The sequence below is a fragment of the Canis aureus genome, chromosome 11, assembly GCF_053574225.1.
Source record: "Canis aureus isolate CA01 chromosome 11, VMU_Caureus_v.1.0, whole genome shotgun sequence".
NCBI lineage: Eukaryota > Metazoa > Chordata > Mammalia > Carnivora > Canidae > Canis > Canis aureus.
Window position 1 is genome coordinate 37277997 of NC_135621.1, and position 23214 is coordinate 37301210.

The window sequence follows — 23214 nt, forward strand, 5'->3', positions numbered from 1 at the left end:
ATTATTCTGTAACATCTATTATTCTTAGTATTGATGATTTGTGTATTCTCTCTTATTCTTTATCCCTCTGGCTAGATGTTTATTGATTTATTACTGATCTTTTCAATGAACTAGATTTTTGTTTCATTGATTTTCTCTATTGTTTTTCTGTCTTCTATTTCATTTATTTCTGCACTGAATTTTTTTCTGCTTCTTTTATGATTCCTTTGCTCTTTTAGTTCTAATTTCTTAAAGTAAAACTGAGGTGATTGATTTGATATCTGTTTTGTTCCTAACATAGGTTTTGAATGTTATAAGTTTCCACTTAAGTACTGCTTAAGAGGCATCCCGCACATTTTGATATACTGTATCTTCATTTTCATTAAGTTCAAAATGCTTCCTAATATCACTTTTGATTTCTTCTTTCATCCATGGGTTACTTTTAAGTGTATGTGCCATTTATTTGGGGATATTTGGGGGTATCTTTGTGTTACTAATTTCTAATTCATCGGTATTGTAGTTAGGGAATGTGATTTATGATACTTGAATCCCTTTAAATTTATTGAGATTGAAATACTATGGCCCAAAATGTAGTCTATCTTGGAAAATGTTGTTCACTCGAAAAGAATGTGTATTTTGCTCTTGGTGTAGCGCTTCATAAATGTCAATTAAGTCAAAATAGTTACAGGTTGCTAAAATGTTTTATATTCTTACCAATATTCTGTCTACTTCTTCTGCCAATTATCAAGAGAAGTATTTAAATCTTTGACTGTAATTGTGAATTAGTCTATTTATTTCTCCTTGCAGCTCTACCAGTAATTGCTTATATATCTTGAAGTTCTGTTATTTGGGTATAAATATTTAGTCTTCTTCACGTACTGACCCCTTCATCATTATGAAATTGCCTTTTCTTTTAGTAAAAATATTCTTTGTTCTAAATTCTACTCTGATATTAATATAACATTTCAGATTTCTTTTTAGTAGTATTAGCATCATACATTTGATCCTCATTATCCATAGATTCTGTATGTGCAAATTCATCTATTAGCTAAAATTGATTTGTAACCTCCAAATCAATACCTATGGTGTGGGACACCTGGGTGGCTCAGTGGTTGAGCATTTGTCTTTGGCTCAGGGCATGATCCTGGATTCCTGGGATCGAGTCTCGCATTGGGCTCCTTGCATGGAGCCTGCTTCTTCTTCCTCTGCCTATGTCGCTGCCTCTCTCTCTGTGTCTCTCATGAATACATAAATAAAATCTTAAAAAATACCTATGGTGCTTTTGTAGTCATTTACAGATATGCATATACTAGCAAAAAATTGAAGTCACTGAAACATTTTCCCAGATGAGGTGCAACAAGATGATGCTCTGCCTTCTGGTTTTAGCTCATACAGAGATGCCCAGAGACAGAGATGGGAGGGGCAGGGAAGTGCAGTGCAAGACGCTCCAGCTCTGGGACTCAATGGATAGGCTTGAATCTTGCTTGTCACCTGTTAGTGGGGTGGTGTCTTGCAGTCACTTCTGAACCTTATTTTCTCTTTTGTAAAATAAATAGAATCTCCCAGAATGACTTATTTTTAGTATTTAAGATTATAATCTCTGTGAGATACATATACACATGCACGTATTTCACTTAGCAGAAATAGTTTAGTATTCACTAATGTGTCTGTGGAAAATTTATACAGCATAGCTACTGTGAATAATGAGAATCAACTGCATATCTTCATTTTCTTACTCTTTTACTTATTCATGTTTTTATATTTAAAGTATTAAAATGGTTCCTGTTCACAGCATATAGCTTGGTTTTGTCTTTTTTTTTTAAGGTAATACTTGACAATCTGCATTCTTTTTAAAGTTTAGAGCATTTATATTTATTTTTATGAAAAGGTTTAAACCTACATTTTACTATATGTTTGCTATTTTATCCATGAATTATTTGTTTCCTTTCCTCTCTTTTTATCCTTTCTTTTGGATTAATTGGAAGTTTTTGTGATTCCATTTTACCTCTTCTGTTAATTTATTTGCTGTAACTCTGTTTTGATATTTAGTGCTTGCTTATGTCTTTAATTTACCACAGTCCACCTACAAGCGACTCCATAACTCTTCACACATAGTATAAGAACATACTAATAATAGTAGAATAATATCTAGTAGTATAGTATAATAGTATGTTCCTTCACTCCCAACCTCTATACATTTACCATTATACATTTTACTTTTACATGTGTTTTTAAATTATTTATTTAAATTCAGTTTAACACATAACTGCATTATTAGTTACCGGGGTAGAATTTAGTGATTGACCAGTTGCATATAACACCCAGTGCTCATTACACCCAGTGCCCTCCTTAATGCCCACCACCCAGTCACCCCTTCCCACCCCCCACATCCCCTCCAATAACCCTTGTTTGTTTACTAGAGTTCAGCATTTCTTCTGCCTTTTGCCTCCCTCTCAAATTTCATCTTATTTTATTTCCCTATATTCATCTGTTTTGCTTTTTAAATTCCACATGAGTAAAATCATATGGTATTTGTCTTTCTCTGACTTACTTATTTTGCTCAGCATAATACCCTCTGGTGCCATCCATGTCATTGCAAATGGCAACATTTCATTCTTTTTGATGGCTGAGTAATATTTTGTGATATAGAGATATAGATATGGATATCCTTTAACCATTCATCTATTCATCCATTGTTGGACATCTGGGCTTTTTCCATAATTTGGCTATTGTGGATCTTGCTGCTGTGATTATTGGGGTATGTGTGTTTTAAATTTCAAACTGCATTGTTTTTATTCTTGTTTAAACAGTTTGTTATAGTTTAAAGATATTTAAATAATCAGAAAAAAACTTATAGATTGATATATACAGTTAATATTTCTTAAGTCCTTCACTCCCTTTTATAGATCCACATTTCCATCTGATATCATTTTCCACCTTCCTTAAGAATTTTGTTTAACATTTTTCATATTGTGGGTCTATTGGTAATGAAATATTTTAGCTTTACTAGGTGTGAATAATTATTTTGCTTTCATTTTGGAAGAAACTTTTGCTGGATGTAGAATGCTAACTTGACAGATTTATCTTTTTCAGTACTTCTTTCAGTTGCTTCACTATTTTCTCACTTTAGTGTTCCCAACAAGAAATATATAGTCATCTTTGTTTTTTCCAAATTTATGTATCATTTTTTCCCTTGTTGCTTTTTAAGATTTTATCACAGATTTTGAACAATTTGATTATAATTTGCCTTGATGTAGTTCTCCCCATGTTTCTTGTGCTTGGGGCTCACCAGCTGTCTTTGATCTGTGAATTTTAGTTTTCATCAAATTCAGGACAATTTGGTCTATTATTTCTCAAATAATTTTTGTCTCACTTTTCATTTGTCTACTTTGGAGACTCCAATTACACATATATTGGGCCACTTGAAGTTGTCACTGCTCACTGATGCTCATTTTTAAAAGTTCTCTTTTATGTTTGTGTTTCATTTTTCATAATTCCTATTGCAATTAACTTCAAGTTCACTAATATTTCCTTTGGCAATGTCTAACCTGCCATTAATTCTACCCACTGTATTCTTGATCTCACACACTGTAGTTTTTATTTCTAAAAATTTGATTTAGGTCTTTAAAATATCTTTCATGTTTCTACTTAATTTTCTGAGCCATTATAATATATAAGCACACAATAATAGATGCAATTATAATATCTGTTTTTATCTTTATCTGCTAATTCTAACATATGGGTCAGTTCTGATTGGCTGATTTATTTAATCATTGTGAGTCATATTTTCCTTCCTGTGCATAGGAATTTTTTTATTGCTATCAGACATTGTTATTTTTATGTTATTGAGAGCTGGATATTTTTTGCAGTCCTAGAAGTACTCTTGAGCTCATTCTGCAACACAGTTAAATGAACTGGAAACAGTTTGATCTTTCTGAGTTTGCTTTTAAGACTAGGTGGTGGGACTAGAGCAGTAGTTAGCCTAGGGGCTGGGTCAAGGCCCTTGTATAGACTACTCAATGTCATATGAACTGTTTCTCCATCTGGCTGGTGGAACAGGAACTATTTCCAGCACTTTGTGAATGCTGGGCACTGACAGCACTGATCCTTTTTCTCCTAGTTCCCCTGGCTTTGCACAGTTTCCTTGCAAACTCTTGTTCTTATAAATTGTTTCTGGTGGGATGATAAATCTCCTCATTACTTTAGGTTGGTCATAAGCAGAAGCCTAGATTTATCCTTTAGATACAAAAATCAAATTATATCTATTAGTTAAAACCCTCTAATGTGCCCCAATGCCCTTAGGATAAAAACCAAAATTGCATGACATGGTCTAAAAGAACCTCCATGATCTTCCCCTGCTTACCTCTCAGCTTTGCCAGAGGTACTCATCCTCTCCTTTCTTTGTCTTTTCACCCTGACTTCATCTCAGTTTTCAAGTGCACTAGCCTTAGAGGTTTCCCCATGCTTCCACCCTCACCTCATGCTCGGCTGCATCTAAATTCTACCCAGCTTTAAGACCTAAAATTAAATTTGGCCTCTGCAGAGAAATTGTCACCAACATCCTGGTCTTCTCTTGCCATGTTTTTTGTTTCAGTCACATCAAAATAAATAAAGTTACCTAAAATAGAAACTCTGGTATTTCTCATTGCCATGTCTTTGTCCTTGCCGGTCCCTCTGCTAGAACTCTCTTTGTGCTTTGTCTGCTCAGATAGTTCCTATTTGCATTTTAAAAATCAAGACAGGATCACCACCTCTTGAAAACTTTCTGCTCTCTCATTTTCCTCCCCAGTCTGAGTTACATATGTCTCCTCCATGCTTCCATAATACCCTCTGGATACCTCCACTACAGTGCTTTTCAAGCCCTATTGCAAGAATTTATTTTCTTGTCCTCTTTAAGGGGGTATAGAATTGGGGTTTATGTGGTTCTTCTCTACATTTCTAGAGCCTATCAGAGTATCTACCTCTCTTTCAGGTTTTTTTTTTTTTTTTTGGTTTGGTTTTTATTTTGATTTGGGTTTTTCTGCAGATGAATAAATAACTGTACAAGGCTCTTGCCCCTGCTAAACACTGATATGAGGATGTGTGGACACTGGTGTTTTATAGGGAGAGCTCTGCCCTTGGAAAAAGGAGTTACATTAATCAAGCAGAACAAATCATATTGGATGCTATGGCCAATGCAATTAAGCCTTTGTCAAACTGCCTGACTTTGGCTCAAGATGAGAACATTGATGAAATGCCTTTCAACTGCCTGGGTTGGGGTCTGCTGAAATGGGCAATTACTGCAGTGAACAATCCATTACTTGTACTGTCAACAGCGTGTTTTTTCTCTCTAAATGCAGAATGAAGTGGAAAATGCTATGGGAACTCAGTGGCATTTAATTTACTGATATGATGTGGTAGGAGCCATTCTTTAACTTGACTGTGACAGCAAGTGTGTGGGGATAAGCATGCAGTTGGAATGCACTGGGGAAGCTGTTTTAAACATCCTGTGCCTCACTCTTTCCATATGTAAAATTAGACTGATGGAAGAGAATGCTTGTCACACCATGGTGGTTACTATGGTGATCAATGACTGAGATGCAATGTTGTACTGCCTCTAGCCATGCCAATTTCTTTCAATTCTGCTTGTTATTCCATGGAGGGAGAAATGACTGGCAGGTCTCATTTTCTTCTTTGAACTGGGAAAGTTGCTAGCTAGGCATGGCTTAGAAAGGTGATCATACTGGCATTTTGTGCAGATAACCCAAGGGCTACTGTGCTGGGATATTCACTCTCAGTGAGGACCTGGGCTGCCCAAACTCTCCATATCGTGGTGCACATAGAAACGTGTATGTAGCACACTGGTGTGAACAGATTAGATGTTTATAGCCAGGAGGGACCTGGCATGGGACTTTAGTTGCCCCAGGTCCTGCCTGGGTGCTGCAAGGGTCAATGAGGTCAGGATCTTGGGTACTTCAGACCCAGTCACAGCACACCAGTCGGGAAGCTCTGCTGAGGGCTCACTCAATCACTTGGCCACTACAGTGGCTGTATGTCTAGCCAGAGGCTACCAATAAATGTCATCAGATGAACTTAAGCCACGTTACAAGCATGGCTGATTGGAAGGTAATTGTTGGGGGTGAGATGGCTGGTACCAGATAAATATTGTTGCAGAATTCTTATAGTATAAAGACAACTAGTTCTTCCCCGTGGGCCAGAGCTACAAAAGCAGAACTCATTCCTGGCTAATTTAACTAAAACACACATTTCTGAAAGACTATTAGGCACTTACAGAGTCTCTGGGATGGTATAGTCAGTCTTGGAGACTCTGAAGCCAAGACAGTGCCAAGCCCACTCATGAGACCTCCCTGCTACAGATCCCACTGCTGAGGGAAATGGACACTATCCAGAAGGAGGCTGGACAGTGGACACCAGATATGCACCCTGTGCCCAATGATGACTGGCACTGACACCAGATGTCCATCCTGCTTCCCCTGAAGGAGGATGCATTTTCACCACTACCTTCTCTCCCAAAGGGATCCACATAGCCCTCATGTTTGTGGATCTTTTTTTTTTTTTTTAAGATTTTATTTATTTATTTAGTCATGGGAGACAACATACAGAGAGAGAGAGAGAGAGAGAGATTGGCAGAGGGAGAAACAGGCTCCATGCAAGGAGCTCGATGTGGGACTTGGTCCCAGGTCTCCAGGATCAGACCCTGGGCTGAAGGCGGCACTAAACTGCTGAGCCACCCGGGCTGCCCTGTTTGCAGCTTTTGAATGTAAGTCACATCACACACAGGCATGTCTGTTCCTAGCATCTAGGTCACGTGTCTGCACTTATCTACAAGGTGAGCTGAACCAGCAGGCTCAGCCTTCTACCATGACGAGGTGGGATTCATATACAGGATGCAAGCCCCATGTAAGGACAGTGATCCAAACCACTGTGGCATGTGCCCATTACACGTTGCAAAGCCACATGTCATTGTCTTCACCATAAACCAGCCCCTCTGGTTTCTTTAGGCTGATGATGCCATTGTCATTCTCCTAATCACTGGTCCAGAGCTTGCTTCAGCAGCACATATACTAAAATTCCAGTCACTTGTCCGGAAACTGGGCAACTGGACTTGGTTCCTTGCCCTCCCTGAGCATTAGCTTATTTCTAAGTTACAACCATCTGCCTCCTAAAGATTTTGTCATTTGTCTCAATTCTACAGCCGCACTCACTGGGTCTGGGCCCCTTGAGACCTCTCACCTGGGGACAGCAACACCCTTCTAGTGGCTCCCAATTTCAGGCTGCCCCTCATCAATTCTTCCTCCCTACCATGCCTGCAGATATTTGGTAAAGTGCCATTCCTCTTGTGTAAAACCCCTTCAGTGGGTCCCCATAGCTTTCATGAGAGAATTCAACCCCCTAGATCCTTCATTAATAATTTATATTTACTTTTTGGACTCTCTTGCCCTTAGTATTACAGTAATATTCTTATTCTCTAACAGAAGAAGAGAAATAGCTACATGTACTGAATATAGACTAGATGCACCATGCTAGACAGTCCTCACATTATGCCCCTGGAGTTAAGTGCCATTTTACAGAGGGAGAAACCGAGGCAAGCAATAATAATGGTGGCTCAGCCCCCAAACATAGCTCTCAAGCTCATGCCTTCAGGAAGATCTGCGTTTACTCTGTCTTCACTGAATTTCTTGCACCTGGTTGCATCCTATGTGCATGCAGCATGTTATTTCTGTTCACTTGACTATTCCCTTCCTCCTGCTTCAAATGGCACCTTTCTTGGTTTCCCTACCCAAATTACTTTGCTGCTTATTCTGGGATCAACCTCCTCTGAGGAGCCTTTCCCAGCCTCCCCCATCACCCAGCACCCCACTTGGGACCCTCCTCCATAGCACCCAGAGTCCTCCAACCTGGTGGCACCACCTCTCTGGCAGTGTGTGGGAGCTGAGAGCAGGGACGGAGTCCTGTTTTGTTAGGGAGCAGGCTGACTGAAGTGAACTATCCCCTGAAACATTCAGGGTTCTTCCTGTCATATCTAGCAGTCCTTGCTGCCGCGTGCCAGCCCGCACCAGAGTGGCACCAGCACGGGGAGGTGAAGGCCAAGTTCCCCAGAGAATGGCTGGGTGGGCGTGTGGACAGCCACCACCTGCCCTCTTGTCCCATCAGCCGTGACTCGGGAGAAAGTATGGCCCCTGAGGTGCTAAGTATTATCTCGACTTTTCACACTTGAGAAGGTGCCTTCTGGAGCACTTCTAATGGGCCATCTCCTGGCTGGCTAGATTCTAAAAAATCATGTATTTTATTGCTCCAGAGAATTGACACTTTTTGTCCTTTAAGCCTTACTTTGAGAAGAAGAGAGATGATTTCTGAGAGAATAAGGTTGGGGTTGGAGCAAGAACTCTGTCATTCAAATGAAATTCAGTTACACCCCTGCCCCACCTCTGTCCTGGGTTCCTGCACCGCACGGTGACACTGTCGCTGGCTCTACAATTTGGGAAGGTGCTTGGTATGGGCTCCCAGGGGCACCATGAGCCAAGCTTCCCCACTTCCTCAGGGCTCAGCGCTAAGTGTTCAAGCCAGTTGTGCTGACCTTCTCTAGGCCTGTAACGTCCACCCCATAATTTCTTTTCATCTCACACTGTCCTGGGAACAACTGGATTTTCCATAAACTATGTCACCTTGGCTATTGATAAGGCTGCCAAAAAGGTGAAGGTGTCAGTGACCATTACTGCGTCTAGCTTCAAGGCATTTCAGAGAAGGAGCTCTCTGGCTCTGGCTGGTGGGGCGCTGTCTCGCCGGGCAGCCCCCGTGTGCTGGGCACCTGGAAGGCCAGGGCGGCGGGCCCAGCCACTGGTGCCAGTGTTAATCTCATTAGACCATGCAGTCCTCTTGCTACAATGAAGTGTATCAATATTTGGGAATTTTCTAACCCATTTCAGCTGTCAGGACAGGGTAATATAAGTCATTACACTTCCTGGAGATTAGCAGAAGCTTATGATCATGATAAGCAAATACAACTTGCCCAGTCTTGGACTGCTTGAAACCTGGGTCATAATATTCCTCCTGAGAACCCCTTGTCAACTTTTCTTCCAGACTGAGACCTTAGGAGCAGCACATACCTGTGGGGACGGTGCCCCGGGCTTGGCTGGTGGCCGGCTGGGCTGTGTGCCGCAGGCAACTGCCCGTCGGTGGAGAGGCCGCTTGGTGCTGGGCCTGGGGTGTGGTGAGGGGAAGGGCTGGCCTTGTGGCAGTGGCTGGGCTGCTCAGACTTCCACCACCTGGGTGGATGGTTGTGGCCATCCCTTTGGCCAGTGGAGACCCTCCAACGACATTATTCCGGGGTGGCCCAGCCCCTCCTACAGGAGCTCTGAGGAAATAAAACAGAGTCAAGTCAGGTGGGGTCACAGATGAAACCACACAATACAGGTTGTTAATAAAAGCCCATTCCTACTTCCTAGCTCTGAGAGATGAAGGCCACACAGCCCAGGGCACAAATACTAAAACAATGTCAAGATGATCCTGTAGGCAAACGTGCCCAGAGCCCAAGCTTGGCAGTGGAACACTCTTTACAAAACCCTCAGGGGGCTAATTTTCAAAGTAAATAGTTAAGAAACAGCAAAAGAACCCTAAGAATCAATATTAATCAAATATTTTGTACCAGATTCATTCTAAAAAACAGTTGTGTCTGTCCTCACACATCCAGAAGGAGCGGATGACTCAGCCACATCCCACAAGGCTTGGACACCTCTCTGGTACATGGTGGGAAGCAGGGCAAGGACCCACCTTCTGGACACGGCCTCTGGGAAAGGGCACAGCCATGGCCTTCAGAGGGATGTCAGGGAACTTGCAGTTTTATGCCCGAAATAGATGCCCTTTCACCCCAAGTTTCCAGATGAAACCAATTTACAGTGTTTAAGAAATACAAGAGGAACACAATAACTCTCAAGATGGACTTTAGCCTCTGACCTCCAGGTACGTGCATCAAACTCAGGCACTGGTAGGGAGCATGAACTATGGGGCAGAGTCTGGGGGTCAAGTCCCCTTCTGTTCTCCCTGCGTCTCAGGGGTGAGACCCCAGGGGCCACATGAGGGCGAGAACAAGCCACCAGGCCCATTGGCAGGTGGGCAGCCCCAGCCCGTGTGGCCAGTACCACAGGCCATGACCTCAATCAGGGGTGGGCTGGCAGCACTAAGTCAAGGTTCCTGGACAAGCACCATGGGAAGGAGGCTCTGGGCAAGAACCCCACTGTCCAGCAGGCCTGACAACTGCTCTGAAATTCGTCTCTAGCCAGGAACTCCATCAGTGGGCCAGCCAAAACCATGAATGTTTTTTAAAGATTTATTTATTTATTTGAGAGAGAGAGAGAATGAGCAGGAGGGGCAGAGGGAGAGAGAGAGACTCTGAAGCTGACCCCGTGCTAAGCGTGGAGCCCTATGTGGGGCTCAAGCTCAGGACCCTGAGATCACAACTGGAGCCAGAATCAAGAGTTGGACACTCAACTGACTGTGCCACTCAGGTGCCCCATGAATTTTTTTTTTTTTAAATCACATCTGCTACCTGCTGCACTTACTCTTACCCTGAGAAAAAACTGTAAAGACTGAATAAGTATGCTCACAAATCATGGGCCTTCCCAGGAAGCTAGGATGTGATGACGTGACCAGGAGCCCACCTCACGGCCAGCACACCCCTCTGGTGTGTCAATCCGTCTAGCCATCAGGGCAAGGTTGAGGCGTTAAGGGGTTATTTTTCTGCCAGTCCTGCCCCCAGAGAGCAGAAACCCAGAAGCCACGTCTTCATGTCATTTTCTTGTCCTGTAGTTAACCCAGAGCTGTGCCCATGAGAGGTTTCCACGTAAGACTGACAAATAAGACCAACAGTGGACTCCTCATCTTCATAGAAACTTCTCAGACAGCTCCAGATAACCTCTTGAGTAAATTTTTATATTGTATTTTCTGTTTTACAAAAATGATATACCAGGATATTTGCAAAAGACAGGAAAGCACAAGGAAGACGAAATGTTTAATTAGCCCAATGCTGTCATTCAGTCAAACTCAGTAGCTTTTGAGAATACATGTGTTTCTTTTGCACGTATGCAGATGTGTGTGTTTTATGCACAACAGGTTTGTGTGTAGGACACACACACATACACACACACGCCTTAGCTGGACTAACACTGGACACACAGGTGCATGCACACACTTGACATCTCAGTCTCCTGGGTGATCTTCCATTTCCATTCCCCTTGCTGCCCTGACTCCAGCTCATCCTCCCCATCCGTTTCCCTCAAAGATGGTTCTGCTGAGTGAATGACAAGCAGAACCTAACTCAGAAGGTGAAAAACTTGCCATGTGGAACCCTTGCTCAAGGGGAGCTCTGAGCTCACAGGGCAAAACCCTGTGGGCAGTGGAGTCCTCGCCCACTTCTGCATGGGTGTTGGGCTTGTGCAGACTGAAGCATGATCTTCAGGCTGTAACCAGTGGCAGGGGGACATGGGTGGGGGTGCTCCCTCCATTCCCAGACAGCGACACTGACACTGGCCTCACCTGGAGACGGGTGTTACATAGTTTCCTGGGAACACCCCAGAGAGCCCAGTCCTCAGGGATGTCCCCTTGAACCAGCCGTCCTGACATTTCTCTAGGACACGGTACATCTCGCCCTTCCGCAGCTCCAGCTCATCATTCTTCTGGGGCTTGTAAGCATAGAGTGCCAGGTACCTACAGGGAGAAGAGCAGGGCTAAGGATAAGTGATGGCTGGCAGGGGTGGGCAGATGCCACCTGGCATCGCTTAGATCGCATGAGGGCTCATCTTTTGATGAACCCAAGTAGCTGATGCCTGCAGGGCTTGTGTGCACCATGCCTGACCTACTCTTTATGATAAACCACTGAGGGGGTGCAGGGACGGGAGAGCACCCAGCACTGCTGTTGCTCACCTGGAGGACCAGGTCCTGAGAGGTATGTGCAGGGAGGAGACAGGGCTCTGCCTCTTGCTCCTAGAGCCCAGGTCACTCCACAGCTCTGTGCTGGCTGACCTGGGTGGGCAGGTGGTCAGCACCACCTTCCCATCTGACAGGTCAGTGAGCCCACAGGACTCATCCCAGGTCCTGGAGAATAGGCTAGAATTAGATCACTGGTGTTTGGGCCCCACCATCTAAAGCCTGATGCTCTAAGCCAGAGAAAACTTTACCAGGCAAATTTTGGGCTGGATTTTTCTCATTTCGTCTAACCAGGCGCTGGCCTGCCTGCCTGGTTCATTCAGTCAGTCATTATGAGCTGGAAGATATCCCAAAGGCAGTCTGGTTAGGGGATTCTCAGGTGCATCCTTTCTTGCAGGATTTATGCCACGACTAATTATTTAAATTCTACTTTTGTCTTAAGCCTATGTGAAGGGAAACCAAGAACAATCCCAGTGGTGTAAATCCTGGCCTAGGGTTTAGAAGCTGTGCCTGTAGTATATGTAGCCCAGGACCCTGGGCCAGCCTCTTGTCACGTATCTAGTGAGATCTCAGTCCTCAACCCCAAAGGGCACTTGCAAGGACTGGATAATACTTGCAAAGTGCTTTGCTACTTTGGGGGTTTGGAGAAGTGGGTTTTAACCTGACAGGCAACTATGTGGCTCATAAGATCCAGGAGGAAAGTTGGTGAGGCTTCAGCTCAATGAGAAACAAAAAATGAATTTTAAAGAAGTGTCATCTCTTGGCTCCCCTGGCAGAATGGATGGCTTGGTGGGCACGCTGAGCTCTCCCAGGACCATGGGCTCAGGACCAGAGGCTCTCAGAAGGCTGACAGACCACCCTCCTGACCCTGGGAGGGGCCTTCTCAGGAGGCAAATACAGAAATGGGACTCACCAGGGTTCAAGCAAGAAGGAGGCCCCCTGACTCTCAGAGGCCCATGCTAGAACATGCTAGAACAGAATGGGAACCTATGAAGATGTCTCGTCCCTAATATAAAGTAAAATAAGGTAAAACAACCTAAAAGCTGACACTCCTCTCAGCCCTGCCCCAACACATTACCTGCCTCTGTTCCATTCAGTGGAGGCCTTGCCTGGTTAATGTCCTTTGTTTATAGGTTGACCCCACTCCTCCCTCTTCCCTTAGAGATGAAAGGGTGGCTTACATCTTGATTTCTCACTGTTTGAAAAGATAAACGCCGACAACCAGGAAGGACTCTGGGCTTCAGGGATGATAAAGGAAGCTATCACTGGAGGCCCCCCCACCCTTGCTTGTCAAGGGCAGAAAGATTCACGTTTCTGACGCAATGCCCAGGTGACAAAGAGAACCTGGGTGTCATCCGTCTGTTTTCACATCTGATGACTCCCAGGAGCTCTCTGATGGTGACAAACAGGAAAGCCACATGACAACTGCATCTGCGCTGGGACAGCAGCCTGCCCTGTGACCACTTGGGGGCAGCCCCCGTGGGGAGGTGCCCTGGGCCCCAGCGAGGGCAGCATGGACACAACGGGAAGGAGTGTGAGAGGGCTGGGCCGCGGGAGGCTGGTGAACAGCAACAGCGACGCATGCCTTTTGTGCCTGCTCTCAGGGAAATGTAATTGAAGCATAAATCCTGTTTGCTTGCCTCCTGTCTCTTCAGGGTGTGAAAACAATCTTTTTGATTCTGTGAGTACACAGTGGCCATGCTGGGGGTGACGGCCCTAGGAGTCTGTGTGTGTGCACAACACTGACCTCAGCAAACAATCACGTGTCCTCGGTTGGAGAGGGAGGAACCATGTGCTGCTTCTGTTCCCCTTGCCCAGCAGGGGTGATGGCACCAGGCTCCTGTCCCCAACCTGGACAAGGTGCGGGCACTGACATCCACCGCGCCCAGTCCTGGGGCCTGTGCAGAGCCCAGAGGCCCCCGTGGAGCTGTGATGCTGCTGCATGAGGCCTACGAGCAGCCGGTGCCCCACTGGCTGCCTCCTCCACCCCCAGGCCCAGGAGGAGACCAAGTCCCAAGTGCCTGGGGTGTGTCCTCCCCCTCCCTCGGGGCCACCCATCACCTGGTGTCCTGGAGAGGCTCCACACTGTGCCATCTGCTTGGGGAGGCCTTTTCCAAAGGCTGCTTTCAGGTGAGGAAGTTCAAAACGGCATGGTGTTGGAGAATGTAAATGCTCTGTGCTTCCACCATCATTTCCCACTCGGGGGGCAGGTGAGCAGCCCTGAGCACTCGAGTCCTCACGTGACAGATCCTCCTGCCCTCAGCTAGGATCCCAGCGAGAGACAGCCCCCCGCCACCGCCTAGCACGCTGACCTCCTGGGGATGGTGAGAAGTGGCCCACAGGAGCCCCGTCTAGGCCGAGGGAAGGGGGCCGCGTCTACGTGTTTCCACCGGGGCTCATCGCAAAGCCTGGCTCAGGGCGGCCTACACCAAGGCACCCCCAATGTGCTATATTTGCACTGATGTTCCCTTCTATCCTCCCATCTGTTGTTCGGCCACTGGCCACTTCCCATTACACGGGATCTTCTACAAGGGCAGAGGTGGGTCCCTGTTCTGTTCACTGCTCTACGCCCAGCATTGAGAAAGTGTCTGGCACAGAGCAGATGCCCAACAAGTGCTTGTTTGATAAAAGAAGATAAAACAGGGGCTCTGGTGTTGGGACCAAGATGAAGACTGCTGAAGGGAGTGTGTCCACATGTACCTGCAAGCGTGCAGGTGCGTGCCACAAATCGTCCCCCACAGCCCTGAGGTCTGTTGGCTGACCTCGGACACAGAAACACACGCAAACAGGTGCCAGCCTTCCCCACTCAGGAGGTCAGTACGGAGCTGGGACCAAGCCAGGAGGGGACGGCATTGTGAGGAGGCAAGAAAAGGCATGGAGGATGGGGCTGTGGGATGAGGAGAGGCAGATGGTGCAGACAGGGCAGGGGGCAGGGAGCTCAGCGTCTGTCCAGCAGGGACCCAAGCTGTCCTGCAACAACCAGACAGACAGAAGCCAGCGGAGAAGGCAGAGGGTGGTGGGCGGGAGGTCGTGGACGGGTGAGAGGTGAGGCAGAGTGGGGAGGAGAAACAGGAGCCAGAAAGCTTCGATTAAGTTTCCCATCCAGCTTGTCCAGCTCCCGGGGGGTCCAAGAGCCCTCTAAACAGGGCCCATGGGTGCCCACAGAAGGTCCCTTTGATGGGAGCTTCCTCCGTGCCTCTCCACCCATCCTCGCGGCCCTGGGGCCAGAGTGACTTCGTGTGCTGAGTGGAGTTCAAAGCCACCCAACCATGCCAGAGAGGACAGACCCAGGTGAGTGCAGGGGGACCCACACCCACCCACCCCAGGCTCAGCGAGTGATGGCCAGCAGCACCCGACGTCCACCGCAGGGGAAGTACACTGCAAATTTCAAATATAACGCTAGCAACAGCAAGTGCAGTAAACACCCCAGGACCCATTGGAGCTGCTCAACAGTCATGTTCGTGATCCTGGGGGAGTAGCCATCAAATAACTGGAAGTCAATTATCTTTTGGGAAGGAGCCGATTATCTTACCCTCCACACTTGAAGACCCCCATGCCATTTAACAGAACAAAGACTTGGCATTCCCATCTCAGCACCAAAGGGGAGCTTCCAGCCTTCCCCCATCAAAACAAAAATGAAAAAAAAAAAAAAAAAAAGAAGAAAATTCTTGATGTTATGGGCCTCAAGCCATCCAGACTAAACCTTCCAAGTCAGAAAAGTCTCCTCTCACGCTTCCACTCTCATTTTAGAGGAGTACACATGGTTCCTGAGGACATAGCGAAGCAGGAGGAAGAGCACCCTGGAGGTGACCACAACCTCCCCGCCACCCGGTCGGTCCTCCCCAGGCCTAAAGCACCTTCCCTGCCCGCACCCACCGCTGGCACCAGACCCGCTGAGGGACAGCGCTCACGAGCACACGGCCGTGGGCCTCGGGTTACAGCGTGCCCCTTCACGGGGGGCATGTGGGACGCTGGAACTCACCGCTCCAGGTATTCTGCTCATCCCACGCTCGGGGACAGACGCCTCTCATGTGCTGCCAACGGGCAGTACTGACGGTGCCCTTCCCGGGGATGCTGTCCCCTCTGAGGGACGCCACGCCGCTCCTCCTCAAACACAACCCTGAACCCTCAAGTGTCAAGTGGCCGATGTCGTGCAGAGCTCCAGGCCACCACAGGCACCGCGGGCCACCAGCTAAGGCAGGACGGGGCAGGGGTGGGGAAGGGCTGTCTGCTACATGCCAGCCTGTCACGGGGCCTTGCTGAAGCCCCATGTGAACTCCAAGGCTGGGACGACCCCTCATTTCACAGCTGGGGAAACTGAGGCTCCAAAAGGTTGAGGACTTGTTTCTGCAGGGAGTTGGGCCAGAGGGGCTCTGGGGCCCCAGGGCTGGGTGGGGGTCCATGAGGGGCGGTGGGGGCAGCTGGCAGGCCCCCAGGCTGGGCTGGGTTCTGAAGCCGGGGAGCCCCTGGCGCCACTGCACGGGTGTGCGCTGAGTGCTCCTGCGTTTGCTCTGTTCATGGTGATCTGTCCTCCCATCTCAGTCCTTCGAGTTCGGCCTCCAGGTGTGCGCTGCCAGGGGACTAGAATGTGAACAAATCTGACTTCACTGTGGAGGGCCTCTGCCCCTCCCACTTGGGTTTCCTTTGGGGGCCTCAGAGAGAAGAGCAGAAGCAGATGGCTCTGCAGATCGTTTTTCTGCACGTGGTGTCCGCAGAGACCCAGCGTGTGGCTCGTGTGGGGAGAGGCGCTGGTTGGGGAAGGGGGGGATATGCCATTTGACATCTGCTTTCTTTAGGAATGACCCAAGGAAAGCAAGGGATGGACCACACTCAAATGGCAGATGGCCCTGGTCACTGTCAGCCTAATGTCTGCAGCCGCCGGGTCCCCACAGCTTGTCATTCCCTCTCCATCCATGTCCCCTCCATTGGGTGCAGCCAGGACAGCGTTGCTGGTAGTCTTGGCACCAGCTGGGTGCTCGGAGCTGTAGGCTGGAGTCTACAGGGACCATGCACACCTGCTATGAAACAGGAGGCGCCCCTATGGTCCTGGTCTTCATGGCTCCCAGGGCCTGTTCTCACTTCTCACTCCTTCGAAAGGCCCTTCAGCTCCACAGCCTTCCACTGACCCCTCAGGGTCATTAAAAAACATGTGGATCGGAGGAGGCTGCTCCTCCAGGCTCAGAAGTCACCTCTACGGATTCACATACACAGGCTGGCTACATGCTGGCATTAAACACACCTTATTTAATGCAATAGTAGGAGAGTCTGGTTCAGAGAGCCTGCTTCCCCACCATCCTGTAGGCTACGTGGGCTTTTAGGCTCTAAGGCAACCCTGCTCTGACTTGAAGCAGTCCTGCACGTGTGAGCCCAGGCTGAAAGGTCAGGCCCATGCCCCCTGCCCCAGTACCCTTGGATGTGTGATGCACACATGGAGGCGACTGTCAGGTGTGGCCAAGCAGTCTGGCATCATGCACCATCGACATTTCCCAGCAGCCTATCAGATATCTCTAGGACACCAATAACTCCTCTGTATTACTTGCTCATTTCTATAGCAAGGTGTTCACTTGTGTTAATTATCTACAGAGTTTTTTTCAGCCCTAATCAAGGAGTGAACTGAAGTATTTTAGTGCCTTCATTTATTTCATACCCTTTCTCATCTATATGATGGCTTGCTTATGTTTCTTCTAGGATAAGTAAAAGATTCTTTTCAATTATTCCTGTGAAGTGTTCTGCTCCTGCTCTTCTCAGCACAACAGCTCAGGTTAGCATGACACATGCCCACTCCTTGTCTGTACCATTCAATGGATGTCTGCAGAATGATGATCAGGTGCATCCAGGTGGTGGAGAAGCCTGCCCCAGGAGCACCTGCTCTGGGGAAGGGGAGGATAGCCTAAGTGCATGACGGGGTCTGCACAGGATGCTCTGGGGACAGGGAGGGGCACTACCCCTGCTCAGAAAGCCACGTAAGTCCTCCATACAATGTGGCAGCTGAGCTGGGGAGGTGTGAGTCAATGCAGGTTGCAGATGGGGCTGCCTGCGGTTGCAAATGCTCAGAGTGGGAGAACAGGGAGCTTTTGGGGAAATGTTACTAAGCCATGGAATGGTTTCCCCCAGGAGCTCATCCTGCAGGCAACCCCACTGGCTCTGCCCACCCTCCTGGTCTTTCTGTGGCTCACACAACGACGCTCCCAGACCTCACAGGTGGCACACAGGTGCTCACACACTTCAGGAGGCTCCTGGCTTCCCCCTAGGGATAAACTACCCATCTGTGTGTGGAAGTTTCCCTCCCAACCAGCGGCTCTCAGGGCCCACAGCCATGCCTGCCCTTGGCTCACAGGTATGCAGACCTGAACACACTGGGACGAACAGGGAACGGCAGTCTGGCTTGTTGGCCCACCTGCCACCCATGCTTCTGCTCCTCCTCCAGCACAACAGAGTCCTCAGTAGGGCATCTGGGAGACTGGGCCAAACTGAGGTGGGACTCTGGAGCTGACTCAGCCCCCTCCCTTGCCTGGCCCTCCTCTCCACCCACCCCTCTGGTCTTACCCCTCCTCCCCCGGCTCTGCAGTACCTGCATTAGAGGGGAGGCGAGAACTAAGCCCCCAGCCTGAGCGGTGGCCTACTCCCAGTGTACTGTAACACCGTAGCCTTGCCAGATGGGCTGTTCCTGACTCGACACTCATTTCCACCCCTGGGAGGCAGATAAAGGGCAGTGAGTCCATCAGCCAGGGGTGGACCTTGGGTACCTTCCCAGCACTGCACAAGTTAGCAGGGAGGGCACAGATCCCACAGATCTGAAGACCAGCAGCCACCTCCATGCACTGGGTTTGCAAACTGAGACCCCCTTTTCACGTGTCAGGGCTACTGGGTCCCTCGGAAGCCCATGCCAGTGGACACGTTTACATGCTAGAGGGACATAACAACACCCCACACTGCAGGCTGACCTGAGGGGTCCTACCTCGCAATCACATGGGCTCGTGACCCCGGCACATGAGCTGAGGTTTGGCAATCATACCCACGTGCCACAGGGATGACAGAATGAGGGCCTGTGGGAGGGACGCTGACTGGCCCAGCCCAGCTCATCGGGCACTCTCTGAGGCCCAGGGGCACTGCTGCGTGCAGGCTCCCCGGCTCACAGAGCATGCTGGCCGCTGCAGCTTTGTGGTGAAGGCACTTCCCACTCTCAGTCTCAAACTTTTGAACATGACTTTTGCACTGTTCTGGGAAGAACGACCAGATAAAGAGCGACCGCACTCCCCCCACAGACATCTGTCACCAGGATACACGGCAGGGCTCACGTGTTGGAGCCAAAGAGGATGGGAAGTGGTTAGGCTCATTCCCTACTCCATGAGCTGATGAGGTCAGCTTCATCTCCTCCCTCAGAACAACATGAAAAATGTGACCTCCAAGGTCGTGCTCTGCAAATGGATCTCGTACATTGCTACGTGTGGCACCCCCTCCCCTGGTGCTTGTTACACAGTAGAAAGAGCCGCAGAGAGCATACATTTAACTTACAACAGCCAATCACCGTGACGCTGGCCACGACTTATCTGCTGCTCAGACGACCACTGTCACCAGCAGTCACATGCCTGCCAAGATACTTTTCATCTTTTAAGTGACATCATCTGACACATAAATCTCCCTTCTGTTACTCAAATAAAAATCTCCCTTCTGTTACTCAAATGGGGACTCAGTGCTTTGGGGTAAGGCTGCTAGGGAGAGGGCAGAGGGCTGGGAACAACGGTGGCCTCCTCATCTCCCAGAGCAGAGCAAGGGCAGGAGAAAAGTCACTTCATACTCTATACCGAATTACAAAACCCTCCACAGCATGGAAGGTCTGTGCATGGTTGTGGCTCCCAGTAGCTATTCACAATATTCTTGGACTATATTAGTAACCTTTGTGTCTCGAAGACAGAGCAGCCTTCTTGGTGGCTGACCTAACATGTGAGAGCTGAGGGCTTTGGCCTGACACCAGAAGCCGAGGATGCACCCAGGATGGGGAAGGCTGTGGCCATCAGAACAAGGAAAACGTTACTGAGAGCCTGTGTGTTGGGCATTCATTTGGGGAAACCCCAAAATGAAACCCCTGGGCCTTGTCCTTGTCCTGCCTCTCATTTGGGCAGCCACATTACGGCCTAATGGTCTCCTATAGATGCTGGTCATTTCCTTGGGGATTGGGTCCTGCAGTCAGTTCTTCAAGAAGAGCAAGGCCTTCACTACCAGCCTCCTTGACACCCAGGTTTGAGTGGAAGCCCCGAGAGCACATCAGGACCCTAGGTCAGAAGATAGCATCTTCTGTCCAGGGTGGGTGAAAACCTGAATTTCAGCCTAAAGATACCTAAAGGTAGCTTCCTAATCTCTGTGCTCTTCAGGAAGCTGGGTAAAAAAATAGGTTAAGTCTTAATTTCCTTTGGTTTAGTGGGTCGTGGTAATGCAATCACAGCAGTGGGCAGAGAAAGGGAGATGTTCAGGGATTTCCTGTCTGCCACCAAATAAAGACAAACATTTCAACTGAGTTTAAAAAAGATAGGTGAACACATGCCAGTATATTTAAGCTTCTAGAAAACCTTTTGAAGCTCAGCAACTTGCTTTTTCAAAAGGTATTTTTGTTTGTTTTTGTTTTTCATTTGGAATATACCTTCTGTTCTACAATAGTGCAGGTTCTCAGTGTCTCCAAGGCCTGCACTGGGACTGTGGAACATGCAACTTTGCCATATTGTTTGCCAAATTTATATTCTCCACCTCAAAACATCCATTCAAGTAACTGAGCTCATTGCCAAATAAAAGAGTAGAAGGCAGTCTAATTTTTCAGAACACTATTTAAATGGAGAATTTTTAAACTGCATGTAGCTCTTAAGAGCTGTAATTTAACAAGAGCAAATTTTCTAAACAAGATAAGCATCTCACTTCCTGGCAATGATTCATCTGGTTATATTTGAGGATGATATGCAGCTGCTATGATATAAGCTGCCTTAACTGTAGGGCAGTCGTGGCTGTTAAAACATGGAGCTACTTCCGAGCACTTGGTAACCAGCTACTGCCCCATGCTGGCAGGCCCGCCCACCGCCCCGTCCTCTGCCCTCTACACCTCCTCACCGGCCTCCAGGATCTTCTCTGTGCTATACCCCGTCCTTTCCTGATTGGCCGGCACGTGTGCCATCAAATCTTTTGGATATCCCCCTTTTCACAAATGTCCTGGGGACAATGATATTGAAAGAACCTGCTAGACTTTGGTTTCCACACTCTCTTGTCAGCAGCATTGCTGGATGCACATAACTAAACTACCAGCTGGTAACAAATTCGAGAATCCTATGGAAGCCACATGTGGACATGCCAGCAGGGGCGGGAGGGAGGTGCTGGAGACACAGGACCCCAAAAACATAAACGGCAGCTCACACGTTGAGGGGCAGCTGGACTTTGGGAGCTGTGCCTTGCTGTTCAGCTGCTGAGGCAGGTCCGGCAGAGGAAGAGGAGTCCTGGAAACAGACAAGAGGAGATAGGAGTGAATTGGCAGGAGGCTCCTGCCCCAGGGAAGAGAAGGGCAAAGTCAGGCTGGAGTCCAGAGGCACCTGCTCTCCCCTCACCAGCCCCATCCTCTAGCCTCCAAAATCCTCAGGTTCCACTTGCCTGGGTTGTTTGTCAATAACATTTATATAAATATAAACATATTTATTTAAATTTACTGAAGTTTGATTATATATTTATTATATATATATTTATTGAAGTTTGATTTGCCAACATTTAATATGTGACCACCAAATCAACTCTGCAAGAAATATTAAGAGGGGCCCTGTAAAAGAAAGAGGAAGCCCAAAGAAATAATCCACAAAAATGGGACTGAATAGGTATTACGATGACACTAAACTTCTCTTTCAATAGTTCCTCTGAATGTGAATGGAGTAGCATTTTTTCCCAGCCCATTGGAGGGCGCTTGGTGGCCACCGACGTCTGGTCCAAAGCAGCTTCCAGGTGCCCCTAGGAATGAACAGCTCAGAGAAGCATACTTTGGGCCTGGGTTTGGGTTGGTCAGCATCACACTGTGCTTGACATAGAAGAAGGCAATGTAGGGAGACCCATTTTTCTTCTTAGAACTTGCATTAATTATTCTTGTGTTTGTCAAAGAAGACAAACCAGGGAGGACTCCCGGCTCCCTCGACTTCAAAGGGCATGGATCCCACCGTCCTGCAGACGTCCTGCAGACCCAGACAAAACCTTTCATGTGACAAAGCACAAGCTCATTTAAAGGCTGACCTCCCAGGAGCTGGAGATTAACCCCAAAGGAAAACTGGTCCTTTGGCAGTGACGGAGGGGCAGGTGTCGGCCGAGCAAGCATCCCCTGCAGTGGACCTGAGTGTTCACAGCTAAGTGTTCACTATACAGGGAGATGGCTGGAGGGGGGTCTACTTTGAGTTGCTCCCCACTAAAGCCTGTGAAGCATGTTAAACCGGCCAAGGGAAGTAGTGACAGGCCAGGTGGAGGGATCTGGGCCACAGGATGATCTGGTGAGAACCCTGTAGCCCCAGGCCCTCACCCCCTGCCTGTCCATCCTGTCCCCACACTCCCCAGGGCAACATCCTTCTTCCTGGGTGAGGTAGTAGATGCCACAATGAGTTGAACTGCGTCCCCCAAAAGAAACAGCCAAGCTGTAGCCCCCGCTACCTGTGAAGGTGACCTTGTTTGGAATGAGTCTTTGCAGATATAGCATAAAGTAGGGATCCTGAGATGAGATCACCTGATGATGGTGGGCCCTAATTCTGGTGACATGTGTCCTTGTACGAGTATGGGACGGAACAGAGACACCCATCGGGGAAGAAATGCCATGTGAAGACAGAGGCTGACAGGAGTGATGCAGGGATCGGGCAGCCAGCAGCTGGGAGAGAGCCTCCTTCAGCCTCTGGAAGCAGCCAATCCTGCCAATATCCTGATTTCAGACTTCTGACCTGAGACCTGATAGACAGTAACTTCCCAGTGCTTTGGGTCACGCAGCGTGTGGTACGGTTACAGCAGCCCCTGGACGCTTATATAGATGGGTATGCCTGGCCATGTCTGCAGGACGGTGGGATCCATGCCCTTCAAAGTCAAGGGAGTCGGGGGTCCTCCCTTCCTCCCTTTTAGGCTCCCCAGCAAGAGACAGGGCAGGGATCCTGGAGGAAACTGGATCCAGATGACCAGGGCGCCAGGCAGGCTCAGGAAGACCTCACGGGAGCTGCTAGTGCCTTGGTAGAGGCAGGTGGGGGAGCAGGCGGCAGGGCACCGTGGCTCCGACTGGCAGAGGTGGGCAGGACACTACGTGTGGTCCTCGGGTGGGGAGGG

At 48.3% G+C, this 23214-nt stretch overlaps 1 protein-coding gene across 1 annotated transcript in view; it reads right to left on the minus strand.

The window, feature by feature from the left end:
• Window positions 1-23214, minus strand: part of SH3RF3 (SH3 domain containing ring finger 3) — a 355587-nt gene that overhangs the window by 67837 nt on the left and 264536 nt on the right. The window contains exons 6-8 of the mRNA XM_077915849.1: window positions 21298-21377; window positions 11512-11682; window positions 9087-9334 (exon numbers count right to left, since the gene is read on the minus strand). Of these exons, the coding sequence (XP_077771975.1) occupies window positions 9087-9334; window positions 11512-11682; window positions 21298-21377 (499 nt within the window). The remainder of the gene's footprint in view (window positions 1-9086; window positions 9335-11511; window positions 11683-21297; window positions 21378-23214) is intronic.